The sequence below is a fragment of the Amaranthus tricolor genome, chromosome 5, assembly GCF_026212465.1.
Source record: "Amaranthus tricolor cultivar Red isolate AtriRed21 chromosome 5, ASM2621246v1, whole genome shotgun sequence".
In the NCBI taxonomy this organism is placed as follows: Eukaryota; Viridiplantae; Streptophyta; class Magnoliopsida; order Caryophyllales; family Amaranthaceae; genus Amaranthus; species Amaranthus tricolor.
Window position 1 is genome coordinate 16,918,067 of NC_080051.1, and position 19,771 is coordinate 16,937,837.

The 19,771-nt window shown below is 36.1% G+C and overlaps 2 protein-coding genes across 3 annotated transcripts; one reads left to right on the top strand and one right to left on the bottom strand.

The window, feature by feature from the left end:
* Positions 1-400: 400 nt before the first annotated feature.
* LOC130814115 (oxysterol-binding protein-related protein 3C-like) lies at positions 401-18,921 on the bottom strand. 2 transcript variants are annotated; one of them, XR_009042299.1, is made up of 12 exons: positions 18,647-18,921; positions 18,330-18,423; positions 13,991-14,107; positions 13,809-13,881; positions 13,605-13,723; positions 13,294-13,415; positions 8,620-8,796; positions 7,870-8,014; positions 7,269-7,447; positions 5,679-5,933; positions 1,258-5,443; positions 401-823 (listed from the first exon to the last, which is right to left on the bottom strand). XR_009042299.1 is itself a non-coding variant. In XM_057680127.1 (11 exons), exons 1-10 carry the CDS (start codon positions 18,745-18,747, stop codon positions 5,687-5,689), a joined length of 1,374 nt encoding a protein of 457 aa, XP_057536110.1. In that variant the 5' UTR covers positions 18,748-18,920; the 3' UTR covers positions 401-823; positions 5,679-5,686. The 2 variants fall into 2 exon arrangements, 1 of the variants encoding a protein (XP_057536110.1); XM_057680127.1 differs by lacking the exon at positions 1,258-5,443 and having other exon boundaries at positions 18,647-18,920.
* Positions 4,106-5,027, top strand: LOC130813496 (uncharacterized mitochondrial protein AtMg00810-like). The gene is made up of 2 exons (XM_057679333.1): positions 4,106-4,634; positions 4,735-5,027. The coding sequence occupies exons 1-2, from the start codon at positions 4,106-4,108 to the stop codon at positions 5,025-5,027; spliced, it is 822 nt and encodes a 273-aa protein (XP_057535316.1).
* Positions 18,922-19,771: the final 850 nt, after the last annotated feature.

Below are 19,771 nucleotides of genomic sequence, written 5' to 3' on the forward strand. Positions count from 1 at the left end.
AAAAAAATTGTTACTTTTTTTATAAAAAAATGATACTTTTAGGCAAATAAGTGTTATTTTAAGAAAAAAATTCTGGAAAAAAATCACAAAAAGGTGTTACTTTTTACATAAAAAGTTGTTACTTTTCGAAAAACATGTGTTACTTTGTATTTATATTTTTTTTTCAAAGTAACACTTTTTTTGGCTAAAAAGTACAAGATTTTTTTAAAGACAAAAATAACATTTTTGTGTGCAAAAGTAAAACATTTTCTGTGAAAAAATAACACATTTTTTATCAGAGAAATTATTTCTCACGGTTATCATATTAACTTGATTCTCACTGGAACTTGACCTCTCTATCTATATATATATATATATATATATATATATGATGATACTATGATAGAAAAAGGCATATGCATCATGGTAAACAATGACTAAACATTGACCATCAACATAAAGATTGAACAAGAGGAAACGTTTCCCATTAGTTGTTTTACACAACCAAAAGCTAGAATACCATTAAAAAGCAATAATTAATTTGGACAGATAAAAAGTTGGTTTCCGAAACTATTAAAACACCCGAGATTAACCAAAAAATCATCCAAAACTTATGGATGAACACGGCAGAGGATGCAAACCAGGGAGGAATGCTTCATAAGTGTTTCTGTTGATTTTGTTTGAAGAAATCTTCTTAATGATGATGGATTTACAAATCTCAAATGTAGAATACATGTCTATCTACTTCTCGCAGCTTCAAATTGTCTGACAAGAGAGATTATAACATCCTTTGGATGAATTCACCATATGACTTATGCAATTTGAAGTCTAGAAGATGCTGCACCTGAATTTTGCAAACAAAACAAGATACAAGGTCGGGTCATAATGAAGCATAGCACGATACATAAAAACTCCTTTCTAATATTTAACTTGTTGCTAAACCAATTTCAACTCTTTACTATTCCTATCGAGGGTCTTGCAGTCCATCTTCTGTAGGCATATATTATTCATATATTTAGAGAATATTATAGAATATTATGATTTATAATTATTCCATAGAATATTTTGTTTTCTTATTTACTCCTCTTAATTCTTGTATAAATACGGGCTATTATTGCTCTGGTTAATTAATACAAACCAAGTATTCAAAACCCCTAACACTAATGTCGTACTTTTATTATTTTCGCATTATGATATTCTACATGGTATCAGAGCCAAATGATATTATCCCAGCCCACCATATCAGGTTCATCATCTACAGAAGAAAAAAGCACTTACCTATAATGGAAATTGGAATCCGGCATACATCACCGAACCCTTTGTCGCAACTGAAGTGGTTAAACACCGACAAAGAGGTATCTACCACCGGTGTCTTATTACCCAAAATTAAAAACCAAATCCCTAAACCAAGATCCAGAATATCGAAAGACCAAATACCCAGAAAATCAAAGCAACAAAAAACCCGACCCATTTTCTTCCTTTGCCGGATGGGAAATGGCCTTTTGAATCAGAGAACAAGTTGGATGGCCGCCTCCAAGGTACCGAAGATCTGAACCGGTGGCAAGACACATCATGCTACCTTGTTTTCGAATGCCTACCCACCAACTGGATTGAAAACATGGAAGGAGAAACCATAGACAATGGAAAACATAAGGAAGGAGAGAGAAAATTAAGTGGTGGGTGAAGGAGAAAAAGAGTTACGAAGAATGGCTCGGGATAAGAGAGATGAAATTACCATTTTCAAAGAAAATGATTTAGCCCAGCAACTCAAATGTATAAGGGAGGAGAGAGAAAATTTGACTCAAGGGGAAGGAAAAAGCAAATTAAAATCAGCCTTTTTGTTTATGGAGGCATTCACGGATCTATTTATCCTAAACCCTTCCATTTACCCACAACAAACCCATGGGCAAGCCCATTCCATTTCCTTAAAGCCAATGCAGCAAGTTTGGGCTCCCATTGCAAACCAACTCAATCCTCTTGGATCTTTGATTGTTGGGCACAGACACCATGACTTATGATCCCTCTGATATTATTTCTCCTTCCTACACACACCAAACGCATATTCAAATGGCCAACGGGAACGTGTTAATGCTACCCAGGCTGGGACTACTGATATTTCTCCCTCTCTACATTTGAAAAATTGTCTCCTCGTTCCTAATCTTTCTCATAAATTACTTTCTGTTAGTCAATTAACTAAAGAGCTTAATTGCACTGTTCTTTTGTCTTCGACTGATTGTGTTATATAGGATGCTCAGACAGGAAAGATCATCGGTCGTGATACTAAAAGGGGAGGCTTGTACTATGTGGATGAGGTGACTCAAAAGGGTTACACTTTGCTTGCTCATGGGTCACCCGATCATCAAATGTGGATGTGGCATAGTCGTCTTGGTCATCCTTCATTGGGGTATTTGAAATGTCTTTTTCCGATCTCTTAATAATTGTAATGCACCTCTGGATTGTGAGGCATGTGTCCTAGCAAAGATTCATAAGCACACTTATTTTCCGAGTCTGACTCACAGTATAAAACCGTTTGCTTTGATTCATTCTGATGTTTGGGGTCTAGCTCCTGAATCTAATACACATGGGCTTTCGTACTTTATTTTGTTTGTGGATGATTGTACTCGCATGAGTTGGGTGTACTTCTTGAAACATAAATCTGAGGTCTTCGATGTTTTTGTGAAATTATATAACATACTCATAACTCAATTCCAAGCTCAACCTCAAATTCTCCGGTCAGACAATGGGGGGAAAACATAAACTTGGACATGAAACACCTCATCTCAACTCATGGCTTAATTCATCAGACCACTTGCCCAAACAATCCACAACAGAACGGGGTTGCTGAGTGAAAAAACCGCATACTCCTTGAGATAACCCGAGCACTTATGTTTGAAGCTCATGTCCTAGCTCATTTTTGGCCAGAAGAAGTTGCCACTGCTACTTACCTAACTAATCGCCTTCCCACAAAAGCTCTCCACTTCAAAACTCCATTGGAAACACTTCAAACCCATACTACTATTCCATCTTCTCATTCCCTACCTCCTTGTATATTTGGTTGGGTTGTATATGTTCACCTTCCCAAACAAGCTCGGAATAAACTTGAACCTCATATTGGGTATGGGGTGAATCAGAAAGGCTATCGATGTTTTAATTCAATCCACAACAAACTCTATACCACCATGGACTGCGACTTCTTTGAGAGTTCATACTACTACCCCTAGCTTAGTCCTCAGGGGGAGACTATGAGTGGTGATGACTTAAGTTGGCTAGTATATCCTACTGTTATCAATCTAGATCCTATAATTGATCATGACCCTACATAGCAAATAGGTAATCTCACAACTGTTGCCACTGAAGATATATTACATCCTCCTCCTCAGATTACTTTTGTCATGTCTGAAGCATCTAGGGAGAGGTAATTCCTAAGCCTTTGTTTGATATTGCTAATGATGTTTCTAATGTTGCGTCACCTCGCAAATATGAGTTGCCCCCAAGGAATACGAGGGGTATTCCTCCAAAGAGATATGACCCTGAGTTTGAAGCACAGCGATCTCGATACCCCATTAATCAGGATAATGTTAATAATCTTTTCCAATCTGCTGTTGCTTTTAATGCCGCCTTGTATTCGAGTTTTATACCCCGGAACGATGAAGAAGCACTTCGGAATCCGAAATGGAAGAGGGCTATGGAAGATGAAATATCAGCCCTCAAAAGGAACAACAAATGGGAGAAATATAAGTTACCCAAAGGGAAGAAAACAGTAGGCTGTAAATGGGTGTTCTCGATCAAATATCATGCCGATAGGAACATCGAGAGATACAAAGCCCGACTGGTAGCTTAAGGGTATACTCAGACATACCGGGTAGACTACTCAGAAACTTTTTCCCCGGTTGCCAAAATTGATACAATCAGAGTCCTGTTCTCAGTAGCTGCAAATAAAGATTGACTGTAATACCAATTCGATGTAAAAAACGCCTTCCTCCATGGTGAAATTGAAGAAGTCTATATCAAAGCACCAACGGGGTTCTCAGATGAGTATGGATCAAGAGAAGGGTGTAGACTCAAAATAACGTTGTATGGTTTGAAACAATCTCCGCGAGCATGGTTTGGTAGGTTTACTACAACAATGAAGAAATTTGGGTACAAGCAAAGCAACTCTGATCACACTTTGTTCTTGAATAAAGAGAAAGGAAGGATTACCTGTTTGATAATCTATGTTGACAATATGGTTATCACTGGGAACAATGAAGAAGAGATTAGTAATCTGAAGAAGTTGTTTATGGAGTTCGAAATGAAAGACCTAGGAAACCTGAAATATTTCCTCGGGATTGAAGTTTTAAGGTCAAAACGAGAAATCTCCATCGATCAAAAGAAGTACATACTTGATCTCCTAGCAGAAAATGGGATGCTTGATTGTAAGCCAGCTGAAAACCCAATTGTTGCCAACCATAGGCTTCAGACAGTACAAGATGGAAAATTAGCCGATAAAGAACAATATCAAAAGTTGGTGGGAAAACTCATCTACCTATCCCATACTAGACCTGATATTTCATATGATGTTGGGGTAGTTAGTAGATTCATGCATCTTCCACAAGTACCACATATGGAAGCAATAATGAGGATACTTAGATATTTGAAGGGCACTAGTAGCAGAGGCAATAATGAGGACACTTAGATATTTGAAGGGCACTAGTAGCAGAGGAGTCTTCTTTAGGAAAAATGATCATCTTGATCTCATGGCTTACACAAATGCAGACTGGGTAGGAGATCGGGATAGTAGAAAGTCTACCACAGAGTACTTTACCCTAGTAGGAGGGAACCTAGTCACCTGGAGAAGTAAGAAACAGAAGGTACTAGCTCTATCAAGTGCCGAAGCAGAGTTTAGGGGAATAGCCAAAGGAGTACCAGAGATTTTATGGCTCAAGAAACTCTTGTGCGAATTGAACTTCCCACCAAAGGAAGCTTGTAATTATTTTGTGATAATCAAGCAGCCATCAACATCTCAGAGAACCCAGTTCAACATGATCGAACAAAGCATGTGGAGATAGACAAACATTTTATAAAGCAACCATTTGTACGATCCAAAGATCAACTAGCTGATATTCTCACAAAGGCAGTCACAGTTGAAGCTTTTGAAGCTGCTTTGTGCAAGTTAGGTATCGGTGATCCGACAACCTAACTTGAGGGGGAGCATAGGAATATATTATGCATATTTTTAGAGAATATTATGATTTGTAATTATTCCATAGAATATTTAGTTTCCTTATTTAGTCCTCTTAATCCTTGTATAGATAGGGCTATTATCGCTCTAGTTAATTAATACAAACCAAATATTCAAAACAGTTTATAGATGTAACTGCGTGAATATATTCCGGATGCTGCAACTATGAAAATTGACCGGGCAGTTTAGTAGACTTGATCCTGAAAGGCCTTGTTTTGGTTGGCGCCCAAAGCAAGGTGTTTCCTAAAAAAACAAACCAACATACTTTCGGTTGGAACCTTCATGAATGTCTTCTTACATTTAGGTTCTTATTGGCCCTACCCATGTAAGAGTAATTGACATGCTTGATGAGTACAAACTTGGTTTTCGGTTTCATTCATCATGGGAAAGCAAAGGGTTGACAAGGTAGTAAAAAATTAAATCTCTGCTAGACGACAATTACGTACTACAAAGTATTATCATACAGGCAAAATTTTACCTGAAGGTTCAAGCAGCAGAAAAATCATTGTACTGCCAAGGGTTAAACTCCTTGGTTTTGAACTCTTCGACCTCAACAATGTCCAAGCTATCTATTGCTGCCCGATGTTCAGTATATTTACCATTGTATTGGTAAACCTCCATGTCACCCCACGGGGTAGTTGCAATCTCTTCGGTTAGATCGAACCATCTTGGAGAAAACTGGTCACCCTTGGCTTCTCGATTTCTTTTTTCTGCTCTCTGCCTCTCCTCCAAACTGAAACAATAGCCCAAACAGTAGTCAATAACTTGACAGATTATTACAAATATAATTGTTTGCACACAATTTGGGAAAAATTACCAAAAAAATAATACAACTTTTACTACCCTACAATAATACCAACTTTTGATTAACCATGAATAATACTAACTTAGGGGTATATTTCCCGAAAACATCCTTAATATGTTAAAAATCAAACTATAGCAGATTATATGACAAAAAAATTAGTTAATTAGCTAATAAACTAAAGTGGGTATTATTCTAGGAAAAAAAACCCCTAAGTTGATGTTATTCATGGTTAATCAAAAGTTGTATTATTGTAGGGAGATTAACGAAAGGTTGTATTATTCACCGTAAGTTTTCCCGCAATTTACTATTTCTTTGAATTGGTTGACTTTTTAAAAGGGGAAAAGCAAACCACCCCAACTCATTGTTTTATCATTGTTTTAACTAGTGCTGTATGCTATAAAATTCATGGCAACAAAACAACCTCTATCTCATATGTGCAGTAATGCCAGATTAAGAAAAAGGCAACAACAAGAGCATATTCTCATAACCGCTCTTAATCACATGCTCAGAGGATTCAAGACCACTAAAATGAATATTGTTTGAGGACAAAAAACATCTAGACTCATGACACTACCGCACTACCACCTCCTTGCAAGAAAAGGCAGTATACAACCAAAAGCATTACAGGATCAGTTTAGTACCAATGTTTATAGACGCATAGAATAATTTCCAGCCTACAAGCTACTATAAACGTATAATGCAAAATTGTTCTACAAACAAAAAGTTTATCATAAAGAATCTCGTATTTACCGGTAAAGCCTAGCAAACTTGATTTCTCTCAGAGACTTAAGTTCCTAGACGAAAAAAACTCAACCATAAAGTAAAGGCTAATATCCTAATCGACACATAGAAAATGAATACACAATCTGCTGCTCCAAATAAACTTATGTCATACTGTAGGATAAACTAATTGAAGCAAACACAGATAAAAGGAGGAAAAAAAAAAAAGAAGCATGTGAAATTGCACTCCCCCGTCCGCCTTCCCTACAATTAAATAAAAACAAGAGGTTGCAGCAGCAGTAAGATTAAATTTCGGGAAAGACGGATTAATGAATGATCAATGAAGAGGGGAAATGAGAACTGGTGAGGTAGAGTTATCGACATCTCAAAATAGCAAGCGAGAAGCCCATATGGGAGTATTGGATGGAGTTTATAGCAGATTCACCACATAAGTGTCATCCATCAGCTGTTTGCACTTTGGCCAATCATTTCATAGAGGTAACAGCTTATATTCACAGATATAACTACAGACAGAGGAGAAACCTGCTCTTTTCAGTACCAGACTTAGATAAATCACCCATTTCAAGAGCATATCTATCAGGCCGTAAACGTGAATCTGAAGCCAGTAACTTCTTTGGTGCCGTGTCAAAACTGTTTATCTTATGTGCAAAGTAGGTATATTGAAATTTGTCATCTTTCGCGGTATCTGCCAGATGCCAGACCTGCAAAGTACACAATCAATCACCATTAGGTTGTGCAACTCCAAAGCAAATTCAGACGAGCACGAAGATGACTCCAAGACACCTATTTTATAGATATTAGGTAGTAAATCAGAGACTTTAAGGTTGTATACTTCAAGCAGAATGCAGAGTAGCAGATAAGCAACTAGTTAATCAAGATTGATAGAGCATAATTTACAAAACATTCAGCTAGAATGACTCAGTTGCATGCAATAAATGACAAAAATAAACTGAACTAAAATATTCAAACGTTTAGGGACTTCAAAATGGAAACATTTACATTGCAAGTTGAATCAATAAGCTGGAAATTCAAATACCATACAGCATGAAGCTTTCAGAAGCTCACAGAATGTTAAATAAGCAAGTCATCAAGAAAGTAAAAGCAAAAATAGTAATTCTTAAACCTCTTTCAGTTCTGTGCCAGGCAAAGGTTCCCCTTCAGCATCACAGGGTTGATAACTCATTGACTCATTCCATTTACCGGTCATCAACAATTTAGGCTCCTCATTAGCATCGTATACATAACCATCCACCTCATATCTACCAGCCCTGCAAGGAAACACAAACCCAAACAACTAAGCAAAATATACAAGGATAGAAAGAAGAGCCACATTGAATGTTAGTGTAAAAGTATAAAAGGGAGGGGCAGAGGCCAAAACAATAATAAAAAAGGCAACTTGAAAAATTAGAAATACTTGCGCAAGGTAGGAACATATTACAAATATAATCCCAAAAACATAAAACAGAAAGTCCAGGTAACACAAGTACACTGAAAGAGCAGCTACAGCCAGTTCCTAGGAATAACTAAATGTGTCAACTAAACTGGAAAAAAAGGAGCAAGTAACAAAAATACACTAAGAGAGTAAAGGACGAAACACCATCTAATGATTTGCTGATTACTACCAGACTAATCAAACGTTTTTGTACACAGTTTAACAGAAATAAAGGTATGAGGCCAAATACAGCTTCTTTCTTATTATAAGGCGAAAGATGCATTGATCTTAAACCCTTCTCCAGCCTTCCCTTGGCATCATTCAAATAAAAGTATTGATTGCTATACATATAAAAACAGATACAAACGTCACAGAAAAACAATGATATCAGTATCCGAATCACCACTCATGAAATTAAAAGATTCAGATATCAATACACACCCAAACCAACCACATGGCTGAAAATACAGCACAACTTTATCTCCTGTAGTTAAATTGGTTAGTATCATCTCTCCAGGTGAATCCACCCATGTTCGACCAAAAATTAGGTTGTTCACTTTAGTAGGTGGCGGAACCAAATCCAGCACTACACCGCTTCTTTTAAGAGTGACGCGTGTCCTGCATCCAAAAAACCATACGAAAACATGATATACAAATGGAACTAGAAGAAAAAAGCGGTAAAAGGCAAAGACATTTCAGTTATGAACTTCACCACTAAACGCTATTTATTACTATACTAATTCCCATGAAAATAAATCAGTCATGAACCAAGATACATGTATAAAATTAATCAAGAAATAAATTTGATGTGGGAGCATCACTTTTCATGTATATATTCTGAAAAACTTTGGGATGTTGGTTTTAGTAATGTATCAACCTCAATTATGAAAACCATGCCACAGGCAAGCGAACTGCCTAGGCGAGAAGCTACAGAGGTACTGGAGAAGTCTCTTTTTGACTCACCAAGCACAGCGACCTTACAAGAGAGCTTAGGTAAAAACTTCATGCAGATCTGAAACATAGTGTGGGTTTCTTAATGGATGTTTGACTTTTAAGCTCTCTCAACCTCACCCAAACTTCATCTAACCTCCTCCATACCCACCGGCAACCACCTCTTTATTTTGGCCAAAGCATACTATCCTATTCAGCATATCTACATTCCTACCTCAAACCCCCAATATTCTCAATCTTAAACTCCACAAATTGACTCCCATCCCTAACCCAGTGTTTAAAAGGCTCATAACAATTGGCACAGTGAGGCATGCAAAGACTAAATGTGAGGAGGAATTCCTAGATTAAAGCTTGAACAGCAGCATCCTAAATCCAAGCCACAATTTGAGAAAAATAAACTCATATGACATGACTAAATGCAAACTTACAAAGGAACAGGTCAATGAGACATATTAGTCTCAAACAAAAAAAGATAACTAGAGGGGTCCGGTGATTAATTTTAACAACACTTGGCTGAAAACATTGTTTTCAATAGAGGCTAGAAATAAAGTATAGAGCCTCCAATCACCAAAGATTAATTTGGAAAAGATGACATGGCTTTTGCAGATGAAATATGGTCCAAAGAGGCAATGCCAACATAAATTCAATTAGAATGACGAAAGAGATGTCAAGATAATACTTCTAAATCTCAAAAGTTAACAAAACTTCCCTAGAATCTTTCAAATGATTAATAATGTCAAGAGGTTTCAATTGGTTATTTCAATATTAAAAAATGTATATTAGAAGAAAAAGAAATACCTAAGTCTTTGCTAAAGAAACAAAAAAAATATCTAGAAAGGTGATTTCATCAAGCACAGCGCCACGCCAGTTAAGAATATCCAATAAACCAAGGAATCTAAGAAAATCAGTGACAAGGTATCACTGGAATGATAGCTTTGAACTCAACACAATCAAGTAAATAGGTGAACTTGACCCAAAAATAGGATATGCAATGGAAATGCAAACACCTCACTCTGAGTTTTGAGGGTGTGATAAAAGAGATTTGAAATCTGAGAAGCATAACAAAACAGAGATAATTTAATACTTGAAGCTAACTGAAGCTAAAATTAAGGCCCCTAAAGTGGAATTTGTCAAAGAAACACCGAGGTGGTTGATAGCAACATCTTCCGACTATCATCATTTAAAAGGTGATGATGACAAGGCTAAAAAGAAAATGCACAAGTGCAGTGGCTACTGGCTACAGAGTACAGACACTTTTTCAGCCATATTCCAAAAACAAGATTATAGCATTTAAAGAGATAGTAGGCAATTAAACAAATGCGTAGGACAAGTGATTGAACATTTGAACCTATAGAAAATGTTGGCAAAATGAAGTTTAGAACGTAAGTGCAGAGGGTTTTAAACTTGGGACTACTTGGGAGCACATGAAAATGATGCTTACCGCTTTGAAAGATGAGAAAAATAAGAAAATTTTCAATCGAAATGTAAGTTAATGATGCATACAGTAATCAGGAGAGCTTTCCTACAATACAAACATCTTTAAAAAGAGAGAAGATGGAGCAAAAACTTTCAAGCAAGCTCTACAACTTAAGCTATCCTATAACAGAGTTAAATACTAATGTCACATCTACTAGACTACAACCCTTGTCAACATACTTGGCGCCTCCTTAGTTAATTACTCAAGCCGTAAATGCTTAAATCGACAAAAAATACAATGAAGACATATAACTAGCAATTCTCTTTTAGTATAAATATATTAACAGCTTGAAAATGTTTAGCCTAAAAAACACATAGAAATTAAAAAACTTAGCAATATGTAAAAATTGTTTTCTATTTGGACTCAAAAGTAAAACATGTGCTACTCTCATCTTCTCTACACTCAGATACAAACATATATCAATCAGATCCAGAAGCACATTGAGCAAATTTAATTATTGCTACAAATTTTGCAAAGCAAATATCAAAATCATATGCTTGTGATAAGGAAAAACCAGTAAGGGAGCAAGAAAATTTATACCTTGTAATTTGATTGGTATCACAACACATTCTTGGAAGATCTTTCCCTGCCCCCTACCAACTCCTCCCCGAAACAAAACTCAACATCTTAACAATATTGAGCAATGAGAATTAAATTGATCTCCTTATGAGCGGTATGCTTCCCTATAAACTCGCTATATGTCCATTCAATGATGTCATCAAAGCGTTGTGATGAAGTGAAAGGCTAATTTGTAGAGGTAATGGTCAACAATATTACCTAGGCTTTTTTATGGCATTGTAATTCCAGAGAAATACTTTTGACGAATATCATCAACCATCATTTTCCCTTTCCACATCTAGAGCCTTCGGATGAGCACCATCGTTCAGACTTGAACGTATAACAATACCATGTAATGGGAAAGGAATGAATGAACAACCTACCCGAATAAAAGCACTGCCTATCTAGAAGTATTTTCATATTATTAGATTGCTACCTCCACATACCTTGTGACCAGGAAAGGCATCCTTGACAAAGAAAATAAGAATGCAAGTAAAGTGAAAAAGGAAAAATATTGAAGCTTAAAGGAAATCGGAATACAAAGTAGGAAAACTTGTTTAGTTGTATCTTATAAGAAAGGTTCCTCTAAGCATAATAGAATAGTCATAGCCTCATAGGTTAACTTGGCTTATATACATTTTCACCATGTTCAAATATCTCAATTTGATTAGGGCCAATGGTCAATTTGAAATAGTTAAGTATGTTGGTGAAAAGCATACAAGTCAAGTAGTATGATAACTATTGCGGTCGTGCGGAATCTATCCTTTTCACAATTGTGACGAGAGAGCGCAGTTGAGCTCAATTCCTCTTCAAGAGGAACATTTATCATGGAAGTGTCTACCTTAGGTGGAACCATTGTTACTAGGATCGAGGTACGATCTCGGTCGTGGAACAGGATCGGGGTCGCAATTCACTAGTGTTAGAAATTTGAGGTGGGAACGAAACGATTTTGGTTTGATTTTTTAGGTTCGCGAAATGATTTATTCTGGATCGAGGTACAATTTTGGGTCGATTACTTTAAATGAAGTACTTTCTACCTTAAAAGTAAGATAATTTACAAGTGAAAAAATAAGAAAAGAAAAAAAAGAAAAAGAAAAGGATAGACCATAACTCTCGTTTAGTTTCATTCCCAAAGACTAAGTTTTAATATGTTGGTTTAGAAATGGGCTTTAAACTTTAGTAGCCCAAAGGCCCAAACCTAACACTAATTATATCAAAACAAAAGAAAAAAACCCTAAGAAACTAAATGGATGGCGGTTGAACTGAAAAGGTTCATCTTCAACAACGAAATTCACAATTTCTCCATTGATGTCGAGTTCAATGCCCATTAATGGCAATTTTTTCTTTTCTTTTTTTCAATTTTTGATAGCATTTTAAGGCTGAGATTGGATCGACTAACATGACGAACCAGATCACGTCCCCGAGCGATCCAAATCGCAAATGACCCGAAATTGGGATCGAACAATCTGGATCAGCGTACGCCTGCCAAGCCTTCGATCCAGGCTACAGTGAGTGGAACTCAAGCCTTGGATCCAGAATTATACTTTCTTGATTGTTCAAGCCTTTGAAAAGGTTAAAACTCCTATACTTGACAACCACTTTCTCAAACATATATCGTTGAATTAATCTCCTTAGAGGTTTACCTTAATGATAAATTTTTTGTCAATCTCATAAGCCTCTATCTAAACATACAATGAAATAAAAAGATGTGTTATCTCAAACTCTCCAATTTTCTCATATTGGCACCTCGATGTTGACTCATCACATCAGGTATTGACGAAGGTCCCAAGAGTTTGCTTATTAGATTTCAGATTGTTCAGTGATTAGCAAATTAAGTTAAAATAAAGAAAAGATTCTTCCTATGCCCTGAGAGTTTTTTATCTGAAAAATTGTTGGCGCTTCTTCTCAGATAACCTTGTATGATTCTCATTCATATTGCCTTTTTTCTAGCAGCAATTACAAATTATAGTCTTCAAAATTTTTCTTAAAACCTAGTATATTAATGTGGGACACACACAAAAAGGACTTGGAAGAGAATACACCATCTACATAAAGGTTGCATGACAAGAAAAAATAAACATATATCCTCTAAGAAACCAATAAGCACACCAAATAGACAACATCTTTACCTTCCAACAGGATAGACATCGAGGGAGTTCCCTAAGAATTTTGTCTTCAGCTTGGATGTCACATCATATGTAAAATGCTCATTTTCACAATGCCCAGCACTCATAGGAGGATGATGGCTCACCTAAATTGTAACAAAAAGTGTAAAATAAGCAATACCAGATTTAAAAATAGCAACATCCTAAAAGATGTCTGAGGTCAAACACACATGAATTTGCCCCACAATTAGACAGAGAATTAATTCAAACGTCATTGCTTTGATAGAATATATACAAGCATGTGTTCATTGAAATACATTAGAAGACATACACACCTGCTCTGAAAGAAAAGTAATTCCATTATGATTCACCATTTCATAAGTTTCACCAAGAATAGGATTAAAAGGCTTCCATGTGCGCTGAAATGCATAATATACAGATATTGCCCAAGATGCTGCAAACAAAATATCAAAACTTTTCACAAAAAATGATATAAAAGTAAGCCTAAGTTGTTTTAAGATTTAAGAAAGCCTCTTTACCCGCATAAACCAATCGCAAATAAGGATCTTCGCATTCATTAGCCTGATCCAACAGGTGGCAGTACTCCATTAACTGCCACAACATATACCGTATTTTAGTGTCAATGAAATCAAAAGAAGCGTTAAGCACAGAGCACCACTGCCCAATTCTCAATGAGAAACAAGAGATCAACAAAACAAACCTCAGCCATTTTCTGCAACATAGTCATAGGCTCAAAGATTATGACTGGAAGTGTCACCATTGATGTTACATCAGATCCAATATACTTATGCATCATTTTCCAGTAACTATCTCTCTCCTGTAAGCATCGCAAGTTGACAAAATAAGATTAACATTAGCTGCATTGTGAAAAATGAGAAACAGCCCCAAGGTATAAATATTTTCTCAGCACAAACTCCGATAACTCTTCAAGGTTCAGCACACTAGCATTGTCTATGAAGAATGCCATCTTTAATCAAGGCGTTATTCTTTGATAATTTAATAAAGGACAACATTGACTATGGCGAGACAACAACTAAAGCACCCAACCTTTACCCCGTCAAGAAACAATTTGAAGCCCTGAAGAAGTCTTCCTGTAGTACTTGACAAAAGACCTACAATACATACTAAAAGTAGCTTGCTAGAAGACAAGAGACAATCTCAGATTCTCAGGAGTAAACATCCCTCTCCTTTTTAGTTGCTAAATTTTTACTTTGTTACTATGTAGATACTCTAATTTGTGTATCGTTCATTGGTGATTTGTTATTCTGGAACAATATGTGGAATCTTGTAAGATTCGCTTTGTTGTATAATTTTAAATTATTTAGTAATTATATTTTTTATATATCAATTAATGGTTGAAATTATGTTTAAACATTGCCAAGGATAAAATGAAAAATTTTGGAGCTGAAAAACTGAGGAAGAAAATGACAATGAAAGGAAAGAGAGGATAACAGGTGAGGTAAAACGTTAAACCTAAAGTATAAATGATAGCCAAACCATAATATACAACCCGATAAAATAAAAGAAAGCATCAGCTACTTAATGGCCACCAACAATGATAGTTATACTAATAACCACTCAACAATTTAAGTATAAGGGGAACCCTGGGAGGCAAAAACCTCAAAAGCCTTCTAAATCACACCCACTCAAGCTAGGCACGACTCAAAGCACGCAGAGCCACACGCTACCCTTGTGAGAGAAAGGCTTAGAAGCCATACCCCTTGCAAGGGCACCCAAAAAGCCAAAACCTCTATTACAACCACCAAGTAAAGACTAATCAAAGCAATACGAGGAGCAAGGAGATGCAAGCTATAATAAATCCCACAAGCTTACTCTTCACAAAAATACAACACAAATGATGAAACAAAGGAGAATGCCAGCCTAGAGCCTATTGCAGCAGCCTAACGAAACAGTGTCTCGGCAGACACCAGAAGCACAGCAGAACTAGATGACCACAAACATAGCAGCAACACAGTCAAAAGGTACACAGTCCCTGAATCCTAGCACAACGTCTGTTAACAAACCAGCCCGCTGCACGAGAAAAGAACAGCCAACGCCTGAAATTAGGAGCACATCCAAAACATACCTACAATACAGCCCAGGTGCACCAACTAGCAGCATCAGAGGAGATGATGTTCCAGACCCTCAGGAAGACAACAGCTAGAGGCTAAAGCTTGAACATACAAAAGTACCAGCAAACACACAGCACCAACACCAGGCTAGAGCTAGCCCAGCAGACGAGACCAGACATCCAACCCAAACAGTACAGTAGCAGAAACCTAACAGCACTATGGTCCCCTACTACCCACCACCTTGCACTGTTGTGCAGTAGCAAATGCTATGTTAAGGGGGGCCATCCCTCCTCGGAGAAATCGGAGTCATCCAAGTCGTCGTCCTCAACCCGGAATGGATTTTTGCAATTGTAGTTGAATAGCGAGGTAACAAAAGAGCCTTCACAAGCCGCTTCGAAGGAGCGAGTTTGGGACTTCTATTGGCTACAGGCATACAACTCTTCCCGCTTTTTGACATAAGCAGCAGTATCGAGCTAGTGGCTTTACATAATTGTTGTTTTGGCACCCAAATTGTCCTCATCTTTGGTGGATTTATTTCCGGAGCTTTTTTTGTCCCACAACACTGACCCAACATTAGGCTTTTATAGAAAAATCTTGGCACCCATTAAAAGAAGATTTTATGTTCAAATTCATTGCCACTGATATCCCCTACAATAATACATTTTGGAAGATCTTTAGTCACATCTACCTCCACAGGTATTCGAGCATAAGAAGCTCTCAATTGAGAGCTCGTGCATTCATCTCCATACATGCGAAGTCCTAAAACACTCCCAATTCAGCCAAAAGATCCCTCCCCCCAACAATTGAGTGGGAGGTTCGACAATTTAACCCACAATGGAATACATCTTAGAATTTTCTTCCTGCAATCAAACCCTTCAATCCATTTTCTAACCATAACATGTCTAGACCCCATTGTTGCTTCGAGAGAATTCAATATAGTTTGATATCTTCTTTAAAGGCACATTTCACAATGTAGAAAGCATCCCAATAAAGCTAAAAGAAATGTTTAATGAAAGGATCAAGGAAATAAGCGAGGATCATTATCAAAGCAGTGCTACCATATGAATCAGTATGTCTGGCTTTTAGAAAGGATCATAATAGAATGATGGAAGTAGCGGAAATGTGAATGTTTCGATGGATGAGGGGGCGTACTTTGAAGGTTAGAAGTTGAATCAAAGATATAAGAAAGAATTTAAAAATTGCAAATATTGAAGAAAAAGGTGAAAGAGAATTGTTTAAGATGGTTTAAACATGTACAAAGATAGGGTATAAGCGAACCGATAAGGAAGATAGAAAGTAAGAGATAGGGAGACTAAAGAGGGCGAGGAAAATCAAAGATGACTTAAAGGGCTGGATTGGAAAGGATGTAAAGGATCTAGACTTACAGATTGAGATGGTTAAAAGTCAAAATTTCTGCATAGAAGAAGAATTTACGTGAACGACCATTAAAACTAATATATGGTTTATGTAGTCGATCTCAATCTTTAGGGACAAAAGCTTGATGTTGTTGTTTCCACTAAGTAGTTGTTTGTTATATGAGGTAAAATGGAAAGGAAATAGAATCAGAAAAGAGGGGGTAATGTACAATGTAAACGTTACTTTCCCTACTTGTTTGGTTTTACCTAAGTAACAAAATCAATACTTATAGCTCAACAATCAAACTTTTGTTGTTCTTAGGGCTTCTTTCAGCCATTATTCTCTTTCTTCTCAAAACCAACATCTCTTATCTACTCTTATATCTAGCATATTCCTTTATTTCCTCTTTCCTAAAATTTAATTACCACAAAAAACTTGTTTGATATATCAATTGCCATTGAAACTCCATACCAATTATTGTTTTCATCAAGAAGAAAATCTATTCTTTATCCCAAATTATTCGGATCTTTCCAAATTCTCTATCCTCTTCAACAAGAAAAGAAAACATATGATAGAGGTTAAATTACAAACCTTACATTATTTTAGGTTTATTTAGGGCTTTAACTTTTGAAATTGTGGTTTTTAATTTTACAATCTCTTCGTATTAATTGCAGTGATTGGTCGATTGTGCTGGTTGGTGCATGTTGTGGTGGTGATCGGTTATACAAGTTTGGCGGTGGTTGGCTTGTGGGATAAGGACGGATTATTAGGCTTCGTGCGAGAAAGAAGGTGAAAAAGGTTACAACAGAGCTGAAAGAAATATACAAACACATGTTTTCATGAATTTGTTTCCGGTAATATCTGTTTGGTAACATTGTAACGGTATTGGTTACCTTAAACAAATGGAAAGGATAACCATCTCTTAAACCCAACAACAAATAAGAGATTAGCTTAATAAAATTTGTTTCTTGAGTCTAATAATGCATACCATACAGCCCCTAAGAATATTGATTCCTAATATTTTCAACACTCAAGTTACATTCGTAAAATAATTGTGATAGTAAGATACATTTGCAAAATATTTGTGGTGGTACTAGAAATCCCTGGCCATAAAAAGGAAGCTAAAACCCTAGTCTCTCGGTTTGAAAGAAAAAGTTTAAGGCTTTCGGTAAAAAATTTAAAGAAATAGAAATATTGAGTATAACCATAGCTTGTAGAAAACAAGGACTATATAGCTTGCAATTGCACAATTTTTAACTATACTCTTTTCTACTGAATTATATTATGAGCACTTTAAGTCTCTAGCTATATTTTGGATCGCCTCATTCTTGCATTACGTTTCCCCAATGCCAGCAAGGTTGTGTAATGGGGAGTCAAATGTATGACACGTACACTCCTAATACAAAAGCCCGAGACATCAATATGCAAATTTGCTACATAATACAGTACCAATGTCATTGCTCGAAAAATACCAATACGAAGTTTTATCTTCTAAGATCATTGATTTAAAACAACACAACCTCAAAGTCCCATATTTTCTTACGTACAAACATCAAGACAACATTGTTGATTAAAAAATGTTAATTATATGCACACAAACACACGACACACCTCTTGCTTCCACCTTCCTTTGTGTGCTTCTTCCTCTGCATCATCTTTACCTCCTTCAGGATTTACAACTTCCAAATTCTCATAACCTAATAACCTACAAAAAAATTAGATTTACTTAATTGTTTTCCAATGTAAGAAATAATTGTAATCAAATTAATTAATTAATAATAACAATAAAAAATACTAACTCACCAACACAAAACATAACAAAATCAGCATAAAATCGAATTGAAACTAAAATCAATGTTCAGGGATGCCCATTATTAATTCAATTTGACATAAAAGGTAAAACGGGAAAGAGAGAGAAAGAGATGAACCCATTGACGGATCGATGCATGGCGTTACTGAACATTGATAAGCTTGACGACATTGAAGCGAAAAATCCCTTATTTTCCAACTTGTTCCTGGAGCTTGACATGTTTTGACTTGGAATTGAAATTTGATTGGGAAGTGAATTGGGGATTGCGATGCAAAACCCTAAGTTACGCGAAATCGATCAGATAATATCAATTTGAATAAGGAGAGTGGAGACTGTGCGCGCTTCTAAAGTTCTAAACATAAGGTATGGAATGGAAGTGATCAAGTGACATTAATGAATAGTTGACATCTATTAACAGTTTTGAAAGGCCATGTTTTTTTTTTCGAGAAAAATTAAAAAAAATTAGATAATTTAACAAGCTTTATTCAAAAAACAAGCTTTGGAAAATTTTATTTTCAAAATAAGCGTTCTTGCCTCTAAAGTTAGGCTTGGTGTAAACTCGCTCTTACTAACAGCGAATTAAAGCAAATGGTCAAAATTTGTGTCAAGCCTCAAAACCTTAATGTCGCTGTTACTAACAACGACTTGAGGCTTGAGTGGTTTGACTTTTATTGACTTTCTTGTTTGAATTAAACTAGTCATTGTTAAATTGAAAAATAGTCGTTATGAAGTTGAAAATAGCCGTTGTTATTATGTGTTATAAATAACTTCATCATTTCCCTACTTCATTGTATCCAATCTCCATCATTCTTATTCTAGTTAATCTAGTTAATCATTTTTTAAAGGTAACATAAGGTATTATGTTAGTGTTATTCTCAATTTATAAATGTTAATATTATTTTTGAATGTTTACTTACGTTACTATATCATATGTGTTCCGTAGATGTCACAGGAACATTCTATTGAAGAGCTTTGTGATTGTGGCTATGAAGTTGAGATTAATACAGATTGGAGCGACTTCGATCCTGACCGTGATTTTGTTGCTTGTTCTTTCTACTTGGTTGAAGGATTAGGTTGCACATACTTTAAATGGATTGCTCCGGAGGGTACCAAATGGCAGAGAGACTTAATAATACGGCTTGAAAAAGAAAAACAAGAGCTTAAAGATGAGATATTTAATCTCAAGAGACAAATAGATGATATGGCACATAGGAAAGAAGAGACTGAAAGGATTATGAGAAAG